This window comes from Lepus europaeus, chromosome 23 (assembly GCF_033115175.1).
Source record: "Lepus europaeus isolate LE1 chromosome 23, mLepTim1.pri, whole genome shotgun sequence".
Taxonomy (NCBI): domain Eukaryota; kingdom Metazoa; phylum Chordata; class Mammalia; order Lagomorpha; family Leporidae; genus Lepus; species Lepus europaeus.
In genome coordinates, this window is record NC_084849.1 from 510,980 (window position 1) to 529,564 (window position 18,585).

Genomic DNA, 18,585 nt, shown 5'->3' on the forward strand with positions numbered 1-18,585 from the left:
TGGACTGGCGCAGCGCTGGCCATGGCAGCCATTTGGGGAGTGAACCAACGGAAGGAAGACCTTTCTCTCTGTATCTGTCTCTCAGAGTTTGTAACTCTACCTGTCAAAATTAAAACAAACAAACAAACAAACAAAAAACAAAAAACCACAAAGAACTTGTGTCCTGTGGGGACCCTGGCCCAGCCCCGGCGGTGGAAGGGTTGTGCTCACAGGTGCAGGCCCAGCCCGGCGGTGGAAGGGTTGTGCTCACAGGTGCAGGCCCCTGGCCCAGCCCGGCGGTGGAAGGGTTGTGCTCACAGGTGCAGGCCCAGCCCGGCGGTGGAGGGGTTGTGCTCACAGGGAGCAGGCCCAGCCCGGCGGTGGAAGGGTTGTGCTCACAGGGCGCCTGGCCCAGCCCGGCGGTGGAAGGGTTGTGCTCACAGGTGCAGGCCCCTGGCCCAGCCCGGCGGTGGAGGGGTTGTGCTCACAGGGCGCCTGGCACAGGGTCCCCTTGCTCCTCTTCTCCGGGGTCTCAGCTTCAGGGCAGAGGTCAGGGGGCAGTGGCCGCCCTGCTTGCAGCCTCAGTTTCCCTGAGTTTCATGGGTGGAGCTGGTGGAGGAGGCACCCACATGGCTGTCATTGGAGGGCCGGTTCCGTGGTCCGCCTGCCCTCTTGCCCCCACGAGGAGAAATGACAAGAGGAGTTTGCTTTAGGAGAGCCACCTTCGGAAGCACACGGCTTCCCCCTTGCACCGCCCGGAGTTTGTGCTGGGGAGGATGAGCTCCACCGTTGTAGCCGGGAGCCTTCTCCCAGCTTCCCCATGCAGCCCTGGACCTCAGGGGAGCTGCTGCCCAGGCCCAGCGGCCGCCTGGCCTCACTGGGAACCCCCAGGGAGAAACCCAGAAGCCTGTTCAGAGCCGAGCCGGCACGCGCGTCCCCTGCCTGGCCTCTCGTGGTCACCTTGATCAGAAGTCCTCGCTTTCAATGACCTTCACAAGGAATCTTGGCTTCTTCCTGTTGCCAGTGCCAATCCTCCCTCGGCTACATTATGTCCTTCCTGCTGTTGGCTTTGGACTGACTTCCTTTAATTTTCAAGTTTTTTTTTTTTTTAAAGATTTATTTTATTTATTTGAAAGACAAAGTTACAGAGAGACGTAGAGAGAGAGAGGTCTTCCATCTGCTGGTTCACTCCCCAGATGGCCGCAATGGCCGGAGCTGGGCCAATCCGAAGCCAGGAGCCAGGAGCTTCCTCCAGCTCTCCCACACGGTGCAGGGGCCCAAGCTCTTGGGCCATCCTCCACTGCCTTCCCAGGCCACAGCAGAGAGCTGGACTGGAAGAGGGGCAGCTGGGACTAGAACCAGCGCCCATATGGAATGCCGGCGCTTCAGGCCAGAGCTTTAACCCGCTGCACCACAGCGCTGGCCCCTATTTTCAAGTTTTTTAAGATACACATTTCAATCACACTTGTCAAATGTTTCTTTCTTTTTTTTTTTTTTAATTTTTGACAGGCAGAGTGGACAGTGAGAGAGAGACAGAGAGAAAAGTCTTCCTTTTGCCATTGGTTCACCCTCCAATGGCCGCCGTGGTAGCGCACTGCGGCCAGCGCACCGCGCTGATCCGATGGCAGGAGCCAGGTGCTTCTCCTGGTCTCCCATGGGGTGCAGGGCCCAAGCACTTGGGCCATCCTCCACTGCACTCCCGGGCCACAGCAGAGAGCTGGCCTGGAAGAGGGGCAACCAGGACAGGATCGGTGCCCCGACCGGGACTAGAACCTGGTGTGCCGGCGCCGCAAGGCGGAGGATTAGCCTAGTGAGCTGTTGTTTCTTTAAAAAAAAGGTTTTTATTGACTTCAGAGACACAGAGACAGCCCCCGTCTGCCGGTTCAGTCCCTACGTGCTCAGTGGCTAGGGCTGGCTCAGGTTGAAGCCAGGAGCGGGGACTCCATCCAGGCCTCCCAGTGGGTGGCTGGGACCCAACTGCGGAACCATCGCCGCTGCTTCCCAGGGTCTGCATTGACAGGGAGCCGGAGTCAGGAGCCAGAGCCGGGACTTGAACCCAGGCCTCCAGGATGGGAACCTCTTCCTTTCACACGCAAGAGTGGGAAGCTCTCCAGGCACGGCTTAGCGGTTTCCCGCACGTTTGGGTGTGTTCAACGTCTGTTTTCATTCGATTAGAACCGACTTGGGATCCTGATGCCACGGATGTGCTGCTGGACGGTGGGGGACCTGGGGGGCGGGGAGCAACGCGAGGAGAGCGATCGGAGCGTGCGCACCGTGCTCAGGCCGCGGGGCAGAGGCCTCTGTCTAAGGAGACCTCTTTCTGACGTGACGGACGTGCCCACGGCTTCCCCGGGTCAGGAAGAGAAATGGAGGCGTCTGTCCTGGGGATGGGCTGCAGCCGTGGCCTGCTGGCCTGAGTGCCCCGAGGGCGGTCCCTGTCTGTCCTGGGCCTCCACCTCAGGTTCTGCTGTGGGCACAGCAGACAGCAGAGAGCTCAGTGTGAGGGAAAACACGTGCAGTGACCGCAGCCCACGCACAGCACTGCACCATCCTGAGGTCGCCACGCGCCGTCAGCGCATGCAGCTGGGAACAAAGAGGCTGACAACCATCGTAGGGAAACCCTCCTTTGTTCCAGGCTCAGGATTTTAGACAAGAAACTCCACCTGGGCCTTCTGCAGGTGTAAAAAAGACAACTTCCTGCTAAGAGGCCTTGGTGTCTCCTCTCAGGACAGCAATCCTGCTGCAGGTGCGACGAGGGGAGCGCTCTGGGAAGGGTCTGCCTGGCTAGACAAGAGCAGCCCACAAGGTTGGAGCTGAGCCCTTTCCCTGTCACTACTCTCCACTGGTATGGAGCTACAGCAGCCATTTTGTGATTACGAGGCAACAGGCAAGGACAGGCCAAGGAAGGGAGTCAAAGAAATGCCAGCACGGATGTCCCCACCCTAATAAACCTTGCTTTCCGCGGCTCTCTGTCTCACGCCTGAATTCTTTCTTGTGCGAAGAAAAGGACCCTCAGCTCCTCTCCGGTGACGGCAGGTGCAGTGGTGCACCGTCATCTCACAGAGTGCTCGGTTCAAGTCCCAGCTCTGCTTCCAATCAAGGTTCCAGCCTACCGCACCCTGGCCGGCGGCAGGTGATGGCCAAGGGTGCACCTGCTGCCTACACTCTCACAGACGGTGCTCCCGGGACAGTGCCTCAGAGAGAGATCCTGGGCTGGTCCCCCCACCCCGAGAGAATGATCTGTCACTGGCGGAAAGGCCGGGAGCCCTGGGGTTCTTGTCTTCATACAAGAAAGAATTCAGGCGTGAGACAGAGAGCAGAGCGATAAGGCTTTATTGGGGACAGGGCATGCTCAGAACGGAAAGGAAGGGACAGAGAGTGTCCGGTCGCTGGGACTGGGGGAGAGCGAGGTTACAGGGTTGAGTGGAGAGAACACACCTGGGCAGGCCAGGCGGGCGGTCAGCAGAGAGCAGAGGGCTGGGCGCGCAGTCTGTTTGGACTCCCTGGGTTTTTAAGGGAGTCTGTCTACCCACCTCCCCCTCTCCTCCAGGACAAAGGATGGGGAGTCCTGGCAGAAGGGTTTGTTGGGTGAAAATGAGCAAATTCCTCCCCAGATTTGCTGGTGGGGGCAGCCTGGCAGAGCAGAGGGGCTTCCCTTAGGGCCTGTGAAGGTTTTATCGCCCTGTGTTATCAGATCAGGTAACCCATTTGGTCCTGAGAGAGAATTCTCCTGGGAGCTTTCCTTGGGGGAAGGGCTGGGACCACCTGGGAGGGATGGGGTCAGGGCAGGACTTTGGGGTGCAGGAGGCTGGGTGTCTGGGTCTCTTCAGGCCCCTCTCACACACACAGGCTGATTTCTAACTTCCTGCCTAACGGCTGCTGGGTGGTGTTGCCGGGGCACCATGGGCGGGGCACTCCTACACAGGAAACCCAGCAGTGACCTTGGGCGGTCAGGGCCCACGTGACACCTGGAGGGCACAGTGGGCATCACATCCAGCCACTGCCGGCCACATGTGTGCGTGGGCAGCCCACAGTCCCGGGGTGGGGCCTGGCATGGGGCCTGGGCTGGGCACGCAGGATGTTCACTGGCCTCAACAAACACTGGACCACAGCTTCATCCCAAATCCAGGCTGTTCATCTTCCTCAGACTGCAGAACCAGCCGAGTCCACAGGCGTGACCAGGCTCAGCAGCCACAGAGCGGGGAGGGCGACCCGGGAGAGACCAAGTCGTCCTCCGTCGTCAACCTCCGACGCGCACTTCTAGAACTCTCCCTGCCCGGAACTCAGAACACACAGGTGCCCCGGGAGCTCATGGGCACCTTCTCCCCCAGAGGGCGTGCGCATAGTTGAGGCAGGTTTTGTGCACGTTGACCAACCAACCAGGGGGGTTCTGCAAGGACGACCTTGGTTAAGACGCATGACCTTGAGGGAATTACATCCACACAATGCATTTTTTTTTTTTAAGACAAATCCCCAAAAGAACTCCTTTTCCAGTTCTGAGTAACAAAATAAGGCAAAGAGCAAAGTTGTGTCCATTATTATTAATTACCATTTTAATATAGATCTGTAACGGGTTCCACGGGTGGGGGCCGGGCCTGAGCAGGCCTCACAGTGCGCTGGACAAAATGACCGTTTTTTCCTCCATAAATAAGACAAAGAAACCCAGGGAACTGCAAATCCCAACTAAAAATTAAGAAGCAAAAGTTTCTTTTTTTGGTTCTTTTAAATACTTAAAAGAGCACAAAATTAAGAAAAATACAAATCCATTAAAAATGCTTTTCACCTGTGGGGAAAAAGGTACAAACTGTTTTTTGTTTTTTCCCAGTAGCCTCATCTCAGGCTCTGAGAACGACCCCCGCCCCAGAAACGCTGTGCCGAGCCCCCGGCGCCGCAGGCCGCGCGGGCCGGCCGGAGCTCCCGATCTCGCAGCGGCGCCCCAGTCTGCGGCAGGCACCCCGAGGGCCCGCGCCGCCTCCGGGCCGGGGGCCCGCACTACCGCGCCTCCACCTCCTGCGCGCCGCGGGCCGGGGAGTAGTCGCGCGCCTCGCCGGGGCCCAGGCCGAGGGGCGCAGTCCGGCTCCGCGCGGGGAGCGGCGCGCCCAGCGAGGCCGCGGCCGGCGGCGTCCGCGCCAGAAGCCCGCTGTGCAGCGCGGCGGCCGCGGGCCCGAGGCGCGGGTAGTGCGGGGCGCCCGCTGCGGCGCCGGCCAGGGCGGGAACCGCGGGCGGCAGGGGCGGGGCCCGCGCGCGCTCCGGCTCCTCGCGGCGCGCGTCCCGCGGGCGCTCGGGGCTGCGGTCGCGGTAGGGGCGCTCCGAGGGCTCCGGGAGCGCGGCGGGCCCGGGCGCCAGAGGCGGCTCCAGGCCGCGGCAGGCGGTGCGCGGCGGCTCCCACGCCAAGCCCGGCGCGCTCAGGCCCAGCGGCAGGGGCGCGGGCAGTGCGCGCGGGCGCTCGGCGGCGCCAGGCGCGGGGTGCAGGCCGGTCCCCACGGGCTCGGGGGCCGCCTCGTCCTGCCCGTGCTCCTCTTTGACCTTCACGTCGCCCTGGGACGCGCCCCTGCCGCACACCAAGGGCGCGGGCGCGCGCGCCGCCTTGGCACAGTCCTCCCTGGCCGGGGAGCGGCTCTCCTTGACCCGGGGCTCCGCCTCGCGCTCCCCGGGGATCCCGGGGCGGAGCAGGAGGCTGGCCATGGGGAGGCCGCTGGGGGCCGCAGGAGAGGCTCGGCTCAGCAGGCGCGGCTTCTCCAGGAGGTCCCTGGGGCGAGAAGACATCACCGTCCCCTGAGGTTCGCTTCCAGTCCCCCATGTGTACCGAGCGCTCGCTGCACCCACGCAGGCCCCTAAACACCCCCAGCTTCCCCGCCTGGGCGACCACCGGAAGCCCCCAGCGGTGGACACCGCACAGCTCGCCTGGGGTCGCCCGCCCTGCAGTTGCTTCCCCGCCCCGGGCGCGGCGGGGGGGGGGGGTGGTGGTGGCGCCACTCTGGGTCGAGGTCTGGACCTGGGCCGCCCAGGCACCGGGCGGTTTCCCGAAAACTAAAGCAGGCGCGCCCGGGCTGGAAAGCCCTTGCCCCCGGGGTGTGCCCACTGGACCCACTGGAAGGCAGAGCTCCGGCCTGACCCCCGCGCCCCAACTCACCGCTCCTCCCGGCCCTTGTCCAGCTGCTTGGTCAGGGCTGGGACGCGCTCGGCCTCCATGGGCTTGGGCCAGGGGGGCGGCGTGGGGAAGGAGGCTGGCGCTCGCTGCAGCCGGGTCCACACCTCGTGGGCGCTGGGAAGGCCGTGCAGCGAGGAGCTGTCCTTGGAAGCAAAGACGCTGCTGCCTGGAGCTGGGGGGGGGGGGCAGAATCCAGGGAGCCAGGCTGACCCCCCACCACGCTGTCCCGCACTCCCACGGAGGCAAGCCCGGCAGCCCCGGCTCCAGCCCTGTCCTGGCGAGGGCACAGCCCCGGGTCACTCACTCAGTGTGTGGCCGCCCAGGCCCCCGAAGGCGTGGCTGCCCAAGCCGCCCAGGCCCCCGAAGGCGCTGGGTCTGCTGAAGGGGTCTGTGGGACAAGCAGGGGTCGGGGTGTGGCCGGAGTGTAGCTCATCTCCCAGCAGACTCCACCAGGCCAGTGGGGGTGGCCACTGCCCCAGGAGCCTGGCGGGTACGCGCTGCCCCCCTCCCGCCCCTTCCCCGCACCCCAGCTCTGAGGTCTGCCTTGAGGACACCCACCTGTTGTCAGGTGAGCAGGGGGCAGGAAGCTGCCGTGATGGGCTCCGAACAGGGTGGTGGCAGGGTTGGTGACACCTGGGTGGGGGGTAGCCAGGCTGACAGAGGCCCAGAGTGCCCTTGGGGTCTCTGCTGCAGTGTCACTCATGGGGTGGGGGTGCCCCAACTCCCTCTGCCTCCTTCGCCCACTGCAGAGGCGTGTCCAGCCAGAACAAGCGGCAGTCTCCTCCCCCAGTTCTGGGTGCTGGGGGGAGGGGCCCTGAGAGGGAGCCTTGGGCAGCTGTTCCCACGCAGGGAGTGCTGAACTCAGGGGCTGGGCCCTCCTCCTGACAGGTGGAGCGCATGGGCGGCCCCTCCCTGGACGCCTCTAGGCATCGTCTGCCCCACTCCCCAGCCCAAGACCCCCAGGGCTGGATGTGGAGAACAGTGGAAGGGTCACTGCGGGAGGACCCAGGGCTGGCACCGGGGGCGCGTGGCCTTCACTCAGAGGGTGCCTGTCACTCTCGGGACCCCTCCCCTACAGGCCCCCCCAGTGGTGGGCAGGGCACACTCTGAACCTCTGGTCAGCAATGCCCCTGCCAACAGAGCCAGAGATAGCAGAGACCACGACATACGACCCGGCAGCAACGAGGACTCCAAGGGGACACAGGAGGGAGGGGCAGGACGTCAGAGACAAGGCCCAGACCCCCGCGAACAACTCACTCAGGACAGAAGGGTCAAGTCACTACGTGGGACCACAGAGGAGGAGACCCGGACCCCAGGCCAAGTGGTACGAAACACGGCGGCCGCCTGCGGCGGAGGCGAGGACGCGGGGCCCGGGCTCCAGTCCTGGCTCCAGCGTCCCCACTAACGCGCACCCTTGGGAAGCAGCCAGGACAGCCCAGGGCTTGGGTCCCTGCCTCCTGCATGGGGAAGCCCGTGAGGCGCCTGGCGCCTGGCTCCGGCCTGGCCAGCTCTGCCTGGGGTGGACGTGTGAGACAGTGGAGGGGAGATCCGCAGCTCTGCTTTCTAAAACAAAACAAACGAACCAACCTTCCAAAGCCACCCCCCCGCCGTGGAGCCGGCTGTGAGTCCTGCCAGCCTTCTCGACGGCACCCCACAGGGCGCCGGGAAGCCCTTACCTGGATTCAGGTGCAAGCCCAGAGAAAATGGCTGCCAAAGCCACTTGGGAAGCAACACAGGGGCTCGGTCGCCATTTGTGCATCGGCATTTGTGGTCCCACGTGGCAGAGAAGCCACGCGGCGGCTGCTCAGGCGGGAACGCACAAGCATCTTCTCGCTCACCAGAACTGAGCAAGACTGCTGGGCGCAAACCCAGTGTGCAAAACAGAAGCCCTCAAAATCCTTCTGTGCGTCTGCCTCAACCAACTACCCACCACATGTGACTCATTTATCTGCAACAGAGAGCAACAGAGAGCGGGAGATCTTCCATCCACTGGTTTATTCCCCAAATGCCCTCACCAGCCGAGGATGGACCAGGCCATGGCCAGGAGCCAGGAGCGCCATCTGGGTCTCCCACGGGAGTGGCAGGGACCCCAGTACCTGAACCGTCATTTGCTGCCCCGCCAGGTGCGCTGGGAGAAGCCGGGTCAGGAGCAGACACGGGGGCTACACTGGAGCCCAGGCTCCGACACGGGACCTGGGCACCTGCTGCATCCACGCCTGCCCTAGGAGATGTGACTTGAAATGCCAGTCAGAACATCAGCACAGAGTGAAGAAGCCTGGTGGAACCGCCGGGTCCTCAAGAAACAGGAGTTAACCCTGGCTCAGGACAGACGGGCGCGCTCCGCCCAAGTCGACGCACACTTCCCTCCCAAGTCCAGGGAGATGCGCGGTTACCACGGGAGCTAACAGGACCCAAGAGAAACGAGCACTGGCTGACCTGGGAGTGAGCACCCCCGGGGGAGGCCGTGGACCGAGCGGTGGCGTCTGGCCACACGGCACGGCAGCAAGGCTGCCGACGGCCGGGGCTGCACCCTGGACAGAGGAGCCCTGCTTCAGGAGGCCCAGGCCATGGGGAGACCCCACAGCCTGGAGCCCACACGAGCCTGCGGGCAGGGCTACAGGAGCCACCACCTTTGGGATCCTGGGAGGCTGTGGCCCTACCTGCCACCCCAGGGAGGGCCAGAGGTGGACGGACAGGCCTGTCCTCAGGGACTGTGCTCGTCTGTGCACAGCAACGTGTCAGGAGATGGCCAGCACACTGGAGAGCTGGGCGGGAGGCAGCCAGAGCCTGAGCCCACACACACAGGGACCCCAGGGCGGGGCCTGCGTGTGAGCGAGGCTGGCCCCGGCTGCTCACCCCTCAGGATGGTAGGGACAAAGGGGCTCTGAGCCTGCGCCCGGCTCAGGTCAGCACCTTCGTCCCCCCGTGGCCTGGAGCGCAGGTGACCCTGAGCAGCCCCTGGCTCGCTGTGGGCCTCACAGTCACTGTTGGGCAAGGCCAGGGTCACACAGGCCATCCTGGACCAGGGTGAGGACTGAGGCTGCTGGGGATGGGGGGGTCTCAGGAGCACTTTCCTGCCCCCCAGGGAAAAGCCACACTTGCTTCCAGGGTGGGAGCTCGCCTGGGAGAGGTGGCCAGCAGGGAGTGGGGGTGGCAGCTGTGAGGGCCCTGCTCACCCTGCCCCAGGCCTCACCCGTGCTGGAGAACAGGGGCCGGGCCAGGCCCTGTGCGTAGTGGAGTCCGGGGCACCCACCCGTGGTGGGGGCCCTGCTGAGCAGGTCCAGCTTGGAGCCCACCTCCAGCTTGTGCGGGTCCAGCTTGGAGCCTACCTCCAGCCTGTGCGGGTCCAGCTGCACCTGCAGAGAGGACAGGGTATGGCCAGGGCGGGCGGGGCAGCCCTGTCCAGGAGAATCTGCTGGCATGCCCAGGTGTCCTAACAGCTGGCCGAGGAGCGTTAGCGTATTTTACTTCTTTTATGTCAGAGCTCGGAAACCTGGCTCGTATCATGCTTGCAGCACATCTCCATTTGCGTGCCATTCTCACTGGAAAGATTTCCTACTCGGGTTCCATGGAGTTCAGCTGGAAACGCAGATCCCTGGCGTGCTGAGTCTCCCAAGCCCAGGACCAATTTCAAAACCAAAGTTACCAATCATGTACGTGCAGGGCTCGCCACTCGGCGCCAAGGCTGCCGGCACCGTGGGTTCCGGAGCTGGGACCAGGCGCCCCCTCCTGGCTGCACTTGTGGCCTGGCAGCGCTCACCCCCTGCAGTGGGTCCTGGCTGCAGGGGGCCTTGGGCAGTCAGTCACACTGGGGGGCCCTGGCCAGGGGTCTGACCTCAGCCGAGGCAGAGCCAGCTCTCAGGAGACCCGCACTGGATGGCCACTCCCCAGGGGCGCGCCAGGGAACAGGCCCTGGGCCAGGCCTCACCTTCGTCTTCTGCTGGTGGTGGTAGATCTGCCAGGCCATCTGCACGTGGACCGCACACCACTTTCCTGGCTTCTGCGACAGGTGGGATGCGCTCAGTGGGGGCCCAGCACCCCCTTCCTAGATTCCTGTTGTCTCAGGAACCCCTGAGGTAGGGACAAAGTTGCCAGGGCCCCCGCCCCAGGCCCCTCCGGAGATGCCACAGGCGCCTCTCGCACGCACAGGTGCTCACCCTGACTGCCATCCGGTACGGGTCCGACACCTGTGGTCGACAGGGGAGGCAGTGAGTCTCCGCCCACTGGCCACAGGGGCTGGGTGGGGGCAGGGCGGACACCTACCCCGGGGGCTTTCTGCAGGAGGGCGTGGACAGCACTGGTCCGGCCTGTTACCTCTGTTGGGTCTGAAGTCTGTGGGAGACAGCATGGGCCAGGGGAGGCGCAGTGTGTGTGCTGCGGGAACAGGCGCCCCGGCAGCAGAGGCTGGGGTGGCCCCGTGCTCGGCTCCTTCCCTCCACGATGCTGGGGCCACGCTCATCGGGCCTGTCCCTGTGGGCTGTGGCCCGCCCCTAAGCCAGGCCTCAATGTCCAGGTTTGGGGACGCTCTGTACCCACAATGAGCCACACTCACCCCATCTCTGGGAGCATTGAGGCTGAGGAGCCTGCCTGCCACCCCGGACAGCCCAGAGGCCTGGGTGTGAGGTCGGGGCTGTGGGAGCCAGGGACAGCCCAGGACAGGGAGGACATGTGCCCCTCCCACGGGGCAGGAGGCAGGAGGGGGGCAAGGGCTGCAGGCGTCCCTCCCCTGGCCGCCTGGGCCCCTGCAGGGCAGATGCCCCTGGGTCAGGGGCTGCGTCCTGCCAGGGGCCAGGTGCTTGTGTTCTGAAGTCCATGCAAGCTCCCTCCTGTGTGGACGCTTCCCGCCCAGAGCCCCCAGGTGCCTTGGGCCCTCCCCATCACCACCGCCACCACGCCATGCCCCCACCTGCTGCGCCCATCCCAGCAGCTGGTACCTTGGGTTGAAAGGCTCCCTGCAGAGACCCAAAGGGGCTGGAGTGTGGGAGCAGGGCAGGCAGCCCCGGGACAGCGGGCGAGAAGGGCGGGAAGAGCTGCAAGGGAAAAGAGGCTCATGGGTGGTGGCCCCTGCACCCCCAGAGGCGCCCCGCCCGCCCCTCCCTCGGCACCAGAGCCACACGGACGGGGCCTCTGGCTGGGTGTGGTGGTGCCCGGGGCTCACACTCACACTGGAATGTTGGAAGTAGGAGCTGTCCAGCTTGGACACGTACTTGTCAAACTGGAAGGAGAGAGGGTGGGGGGTGAGGCGTCCTCCCACTGCCGGCTGCCCTCACAGGCCCCAGTGCCCAGCCGCCCTGGCCAGCCCTGGCAGTGACCAGGCAGGCAGCCTCACAGGCCAGGGCAACACCTGCCCGTTCTGAGTTCCCCTGTGGAAGTGGGGACTCGGCCACTGGGAGGTCTACGTGCGAGGCTGGGGGACAGGGTGGATGTGTCCAGGCCATTGACAAATTGGCTGGTCTCCTAGCAATGCTGTGGGGAGCAGCCAGCTATGAGACAAGGCCTGGGGGCCACGGGCCCGAGGCAGGTGCAGGCCCTCAGTCCAGCTGGGCCTCCAGACCTCCAGTTCTGCTGCAGGGTTGGGTGCTCAGGGCTCAGTGGGGAGGGCACTCTGCTGGGCCATGGACACTGGGCACATGGCGTGGCCTCCTGGCGGGACTCGGACCACACAGAGGTAGAGGCCGCCGGCCCCACTTCCTCCTCCAGGGCGGGAGCAGGCCTGCGCGTGTGTGTGTGCATGTGTGTGTGTCTGCGTGTGCCCGCCCCGCCCCGCCCCCGCCAGCACGAGGGCCTACGCACCGGCGGGGGTGCGGCAGGCGGCGTCGGGGGCAGCCCTGCGGGGAAGGGGGCGAATGTGTGTTGGTGCGTGTGCGTGTGCGTGTGCTGGTGCTGATGGAACTCCGCCCGCAGCAGAGCTCCGGGACCCAGGGAGAGGCCAGGCCGCTCGGCGCTCTGCACCAGAAACCGCGTGTTCAGCTCTTGCCTGAGCAGCTCGTGATCTACGAGAGAAAAAGAGAGAGAGACAGAGAGGCGCGTCGGCCGCGGGCTCCCGGCGGGCTGAGGCGGATAGTCACCTGGCTCTCCCGGGCTCGGCAGGCCAGGCCGTGGTGGCTGCTCACTAGGTGCGGGCCCCAGGGTGGGGGGAAGAGAGGAGCCTGCGACCAAGTACCAATCAGAATCCCCGCGTGCGGCTGGCAGTACACGGCTGGCGGGCGGAGCGAGACCACCAGGCTGGCGTCTGGGGGCGAGAGAGAGAGAGAGAGAGAGAGAGAGAGAGAGAGAGAGGACAGTCTTTGTGACTGGCCAAGCACGAGCTAGAGAGGACAGGCTGGGCAGGCGGGGGGCTTGGGCCCGCCGTGCCCCTCCCCAGGGGACCCATCCCAGCCCCACACCTACCGGCAGGGTGTCCTGGGATGACCAGGCTGCTGGTGGGCAGTGCCGGGGGCGGGGGCAGCGTCGGGGGTGCGGCAAACATGGCCGCGTGGTGCTGGTGCTGTGCCTGGGGCCGGAGCGCCAGGTGTGAGGTAGAGAGGTGGGGGCCCGGCCCGAGGGGCGACAGCGACGCGTGCTTTGCCAGGCCCAGGGGGGCACCGCCCGCACTGCTGCTCCTGCTGCAGGGACACGGGGCTCAGGGCTGCCCGGGGCCCCGCGCCCCGCCACGGCCCAGCCCCCTGCCAAGGCCGGGACCCCGGGCCCCGCGGCCCCCACACCTGAGGCTGTGCAGGCTGCTGGGAGCAGCCTGGCCGGGGCCCGCAAAGGCGCCCAGGGACGGAGGCACGTGTGCTGGGAGCAGGCTGTGGGGCTGAGGGGGCGCGGCTGGCGGCTGCGGGGTGTGGAGGGGTGCGGTGGGGGCTTCCTTCTTCACCAGGGGGGGGCCCAGCGGTGCAGAGGTGGGCACGGGGCTGGGTGCCGGCGGGAAGGACTCGGTACGGAGCTCACGGCTGCGCTCAAGGCCTGACACCGTGGGGGCCTCAGCCTCCAACTTCTCGCCACGCCCGGGACCTGTGGAGCAGGCTCAGTGTGGCCAGGCGTCTTCCTGTTGGCCCACCCCCACTCTGCATCATGGCCTGCGCCCAGCCCTGCCCACCCAGCCCCTCCTGCCGCCCAGGGTGGGCTCAAAAGCACCCAAGGACCAAGAACCTCCAGGGCCAGCCCAGCACCCTCCCCTGGGGGACTAGGCACAGGGAGGTCACTGAGCCCTCATCTGAGGCCCTGCCCCTCCTCCCCCCTGCCCGACACCTGCCCATCTCCGCCTCCGCCCCAGCTGTGGCTCCTGCACAGAGCCCGCTTCTTCTGGACCCCGTGGGGGCAAAGGGATGGCTTCCTGGGAGCCTGCACAGGTGCGCTGCGCCCCCTCCACAGGGTCTGCCCTGGGGCCACGCTCACCTCTCTTGGTTGCTGGGGCGAAGAGCTTCTCAGAGCCCACGGAGGCCTGAGGAGGGAGAAGAGGCTCAGGGGCCGGGTCTGGGGGAGCCTCAACCTTCCACCCCCAACCCCCACTCAGCCCCCTAGGCGTGGGCTACGGGCAGGCTTCATGCATGGTGGAGACCCTGCCAGGTGTGGCAGAACACGCCGCCCACGCCCAGGGGTAGACACTCAGTGCTGGGCGCCTGGCAGATGCGTGCAGGTGTTCAGGCCAGTGGGTGCCTGGCCAGGCTCCTCCGAGCAGGGGACGGAGGGTGCCACGCCCCCAGCAGGACATGTGGGGGCTGGGGGGGTCAGGAACCTGCAAATCCCCCCAGGACCTGCCGGTTCAGCTAGAGGGGAGGATGGAGGTCCTGGACGTGTCCCACGCCCAAGGGCGGCAGAACCGCAAGGAGCAGGTGGGGGTGCTCTGCTCCCCACAGCCGCTGGCACCATCCCCTGCATGGGGGACCTCGGCCACAGGGCTGCTGACCGGCGCCATCCCTGTGTGTCCACTGGTGGTCCCGTGTGTGGGAGGACTTGGTAAGGACACACGAAGTCGCGTTTTCTGCTAGGTTTTATCTGGCTGCTGATTGACGGCTCCCTCACGGGCTGTGGGGGCCTGTGGGAGCTGGTCACAGGGCGAGGCCCCAGCCCGCTCGTGCTGGCAGCATGTGTGTGGCGGGGGACAGCTGACGCCTGCGAGCCCCCCGAGGATCCTCTGCCCCCCCCCTGCGTCCTCAGCACGTGAGGAAGACAGATGGCTGTCCACGTCTATTCTGTCCAGCTGACTTCCTGGATGTTTCAAAATAACTGCCATCTACTGCTTTGGCCCCAAATGCTCACACCAGCCAGGGCTGGGCCGGACCTGGGACTCCGTCCAGGTCTCCCACGTGGGTGGCAGGGACCCAAGCACCTGCTGCCGCCCGCGGTGCACATCAGCAGGAAGTTGGGTCAGAAGCAGAGCCAGGGAGGCCAGCATCTGAGCCACCAGGCCGAGCGCCCTCCCCAGCACTCCGCTGGGTCACACGCACAGGATGGGGTCGGGTCAGGGAGCCCAGTTTCCCAGGCCCTCACTGTGGCTCAGCGGCCGGGGGCGGGCCTGGCTGCCCCTCTGCTGGCAGTCACTGCTCTGTGACGCACGGGCGACGCTGGATTCCCTCTGCTTTGTTGATGGGGCAAAGCTGGGTGAAGACTCCCCAGTGTCCACCAGCAGGGCCACAGATCAGCAAGGAGTGCACAGCCACGCAGCAGACGCCTCCGCAGTGGACAAGACGAGCTATGGACAACGCAGGAGAGCCGGCCCGAGCACGAGAAGCCAGCACACAAAGGGCAGCTCCACAGCCCCACGGGCACCGTGAGCAAAGCAGTGGACACAAGTCCTCTGTGTCTGGCGACAGGTGCACCATTACACGGGAAATCAGTCAATGGAGACGGGCATGCGGACCCTGAGCAGGCTGGGGTGTCGCAGCTGTGGGGAGGGGGTGGCGGGGCCCCCATTTCCTTCCTAGCCTCAAAGCTCCTCCGGCAAGTGAGGCTGGGAGGGCAGAGCCCCCCGGATCTGACTGCAACCGCCATGCACCCCGTGGGAGTGAGGAGGGGGCTAGGGCAGCAGGGAGTCCCGCCCAGCCCTGCTTGGAGCTGGCCACAGTGGTGCCAAGGGCACACGGGGACAGCTCTGTGTCCTGCCCCGGGCGGCCGCGAGCACTCACAAAGTGAGGGCCCCCACCAGCCGGGCGGGGACGGCCTGGCACACTCGCCCACACCCGCCCCCCTCCAGGGTCCCAGCAGCCCGGCTTCTTCCCATGCCACAGGCTATGTGGGTTTAGGGCAGTGGAGTCCTGGTGCTGGCCCCATGGGGCTCCCTGTGGGGTGAGGGGTGGCTGGCTGAGGGGCAGCAGGAGCAGGGACGACAGGACTGCGGCCCCAGACCTCCAGCCGCCTGCACGCTCTCACCCTGACAGGAGTCCTCATGGCTAGGGCTGGCGAGGCCTGGGGTCCCCCTGAGTCGCTCAGGTGCCAGCAGACCCCTACCCCCCAGCTCAGCAGGCTCCTTTCCCAGGAGAACCCTCCCCCCTCACCGCAAGGCCCTCCCTGCCTGGGTGGTCCTAAGAGGAAGCCAGAGGGTCCTGAGTGTGGGGGCGTGGCCTTCCGTGGATGCCCTAGCCCCCACCCCCTCCTGCCCCTGCTGGAGCCCCCACATAAGTGACCATCCCCAGGTCTGCTACAAGTGAGGCTTGGAACTGACCAAGAGCCCCATGCCGGGGTGTGTGAGGAGCAGCAGGTGCAGCCCGGGCACAGGGGTGGGCGGCTCCCTGGGTGTCCCTCAGGCCATCTTGCACCTGTGCTGTGGCCAGGCTTGCCTGTGTGGACAGCAGAGATGAGGCCATCGAGCGCGTGCCCTCCCCAGGAGTGATCCCACCCCCCTCCCCATCAGCCAGGGCTGTCTGCAGACCCCCAGGCTTCGTGGTGCCAGCTGCCAATCCCTGGTGAAGAGGAAGGCCCACAAGTGCTCTCCCCTCACAGCAACAGAGACCGTGCAGTGCCTCCCATCACCGGCCCTCTGGGTGGGCACAGCCCTAACTGCGCCAGGGCCTGGAAGAGCCCCGCCCCCAGCCCAGCCAGGGCCCCCTGGCCCCTGCTGCCGTGTTGAAGCCCACCCTTCCCAGTGGCACAGAGGCCAGCAGAGCCCAGAAGGCGGGGTCATCAGAGCTGGCTCCCAGCAGCCATGCACACAGCCCCGGGTTGGTGTTGCTGGAAGTCTGGCCAGGGAGGCTGACCTGGGGCAGGGTCCCGGGCTCTGCATCTGCGGGCCTAAACACCTGGCCAGGAGCTGCCCTACTACCCATGGGGGCCACCAGACTCCAGGTTCCCAGACCTCTCGGCGGTGGCCCAAGTTCCAGCTCCTTTCTGGAGGAGGAACATGTGATGTCGTGCCCCTAGGCTGGTTCCGTTCTCCACTGGTGCAGTCAGGACTGGCCGGCTAGCCCGAGCAGCCCCGAAAGGGCCACTAAACCTGCGCCAACTTTCCTTGCACAGAGCCTGCAGTCTCAGCTGAGCTGGTGTGGAGGTCGCTCCAGGCCACGCACCGCTGGGAGACCCCTACTGGGGCTCTGCGGAGGGGCCTGCCCGGCGGGGAGCGCTGACCCCGGCCTCGGGCGCAGGTCAGCAGCGCTTTGTCTGCGAGGACCCGACCCGCAGGGCAGCCTGGGCGCAGGCGCGCGGCGCCCCAGACAAAGGACTCAGCTCCAGGCAGGTGAGCGCGGCACCGGGAGCCCGGGGCGGCCAGCGCCGGGGCGCACACAAAGGCCCGCGACGCGCCCCTCAGACCCTCCCGGGCGGCACACCTTCCCCGTCTGCGCGCCGCCGGGCGGCCGCGTCCCGCTCTGCCCCGCAAAGTCCCGTTCCGTCTCCCGAGCCCCCAGCGCGCACCGACCTGGCAGGCTCTCGGGTTCGGCGCGCCCCGCAGGCGATGGCCCCGATTTCTGGCCCCAACCCGGGCTGCGCGGCGTGGACGCGAGCAGCGGGCCGGGCCGGTCCAGGCCACCTCCCCCCGGCGCGCCCCGCTCAGCCCGAGGCCAGGCCGGGGCGCGCGGTGCGGGGCCGGGCGCGGTGCGGGGCCGGGCGGGCGCACGGAGGGCGGCGCGCGGGGGCGGGGCGCGGGCAGGCCCGACTAATCCAGCCCCGAGGCGCGGATGGTGCGCACGGGGCCAGTGTCCGCGCCATCTCCGTGCGCCCCGGGCACCGGAGCCCCGGCTCCTCCCTCCGGTCCTCCGAGCAACAAGTGAGGAACGACGGCTGCCCCGTCACAGAGGGAACGGAACCCGCGAAACGAGGTTGCTGCCGCGGCCGGTGGCGCGCGGGGCTGGGAGGGCGCACGGGCCCAGCCAGGGAGGCAGCAAGTGGGACCAGGTGACCATGTCCGGGCTTGGAAGACCTGGCCCAGGTCCGCAGAGAGCGCCCGGTTCATGTGCACGGGCCCGTGGTGTGCAGATGGCAGCCACGTGGGCCTTTCCCTCCTGCTTGAATTATTTCCAACTTGTCCGACAGGCTTCCTCCTCGGCAGAAAACCCGCGCCTCCCCAAGTCCTGCTGCCTCTGCCTGGCGAGCAGGTGCCGCAGCCCGGGGCCAGTCTCGTGGCACAGCCACGGACTCAGAGCTGGAATTCGAGTCCAGCCAGGTGCCCTGGCTGCAGCAGCTGGACCTCCAAGGCTGGTGCCCAGGGGCTGTCTGGCCCGGCCGGGTCAGCTGGCTGGGGCCCTGTGCTGCCGGCATTGCAGGCATTTCTGTTTCTCTTGGAGTCCTCATGGTGCAGCCTCCGGGGACAGATGGGGGAGGGGAGAAAGAGGAGACAGCTGGGGGTGCAGGCATCAAGTGGGTGCTGTGGGCTGGCCTCAGGGCTCAGGGAGGGGGGGCAGGGAAACCTGACTCAGGGCCTCCAGCACCTGTCCTGGAGCAGCGACCGGCCGCCTCTGATAGATGGAACTTCCATTTTCCATGTCCACCCCGAGGCCACCTCAGGCAGCTCGTCCAGGAAGAGGCTGTTCTTGGTGACATGTGGCGGCCAGGACACAGCCCTGCCCCACACCTGGTCTGGTAGTAGAACGAGGCCTTGGGAGCCTGGGTCAGGTCTGCTCTTGCTTTAGTTTGGAAGGGGAAGCAGCTGCCAGGGCGCTGATAGCGAGAACACGCACGGTCCCGGGGACAGGGTGCTGGGAGCACACGGTGCCCAGTGCAGTGCTGGGTGCTGGGCTCTCACAGTGGAAGAAGCAAGGGCCACTTGCTCGGGGCTGCCACCTGCGAACGAGCTGTCAGCAAGCAGGCACAGGGGCTGGACTGGAGGTGTGACCACGTGACAGGGACGCCCGTGGGCCTAGAGAAGAGTGAGGGCCGGCGCGGGCACAGGCTGTGTGGACAGGACTCTGTGGGCCTGCCCTGGAGCGGAGGGCAGAGGTGCATGCCAGGACTTCCTACACATGTACACGTGGCGTGACAGCCTCTATGCCCACCGGAAAACGTGAGTTCAGGGTGGGGAGCCCGTGGGCACGTCACATGCT

The 18,585-nt window shown here is 66.1% G+C and overlaps 1 protein-coding gene across 3 annotated transcripts in view; it reads right to left on the reverse strand.

Moving 5' to 3' along the window:
- Window positions 1-4,515: 4,515 nt before the first annotated feature.
- Window positions 4,516-18,585, reverse strand: part of FBRSL1 (fibrosin like 1) — a 53,264-nt gene continuing 39,194 nt past the window's right edge. Inside the window, exons 6-19 of one of the 3 annotated variants that reach the window (XM_062181873.1) lie at window positions 13,511-13,556; window positions 12,835-13,126; window positions 12,521-12,735; window positions 12,294-12,362; window positions 11,924-12,123; window positions 11,295-11,345; window positions 11,065-11,160; window positions 10,394-10,462; window positions 10,288-10,317; window positions 10,059-10,130; window positions 9,324-9,486; window positions 6,689-6,763; window positions 6,435-6,518; window positions 5,949-6,302 (exon numbers count right to left, since the gene is read on the reverse strand). In XM_062181873.1, coding sequence (XP_062037857.1) covers window positions 6,109-6,302; window positions 6,435-6,518; window positions 6,689-6,763; window positions 9,324-9,486; window positions 10,059-10,130; window positions 10,288-10,317; window positions 10,394-10,462; window positions 11,065-11,160; window positions 11,295-11,345; window positions 11,924-12,123; window positions 12,294-12,362; window positions 12,521-12,735; window positions 12,835-13,126; window positions 13,511-13,556 — 1,656 coding nt within the window. In that variant the 3' untranslated portion in view covers window positions 5,949-6,108. Of the gene's footprint in view, window positions 5,729-5,948; window positions 6,303-6,434; window positions 6,519-6,688; window positions 6,764-9,323; window positions 9,487-10,058; window positions 10,131-10,287; window positions 10,318-10,393; window positions 10,463-11,064; window positions 11,161-11,294; window positions 11,346-11,923; window positions 12,124-12,293; window positions 12,363-12,520; window positions 12,736-12,834; window positions 13,127-13,510; window positions 13,557-18,585 lie in introns of those variants that run through there. The other 2 variants (XM_062181875.1, XM_062181874.1) reach the window with 2 other exon arrangements.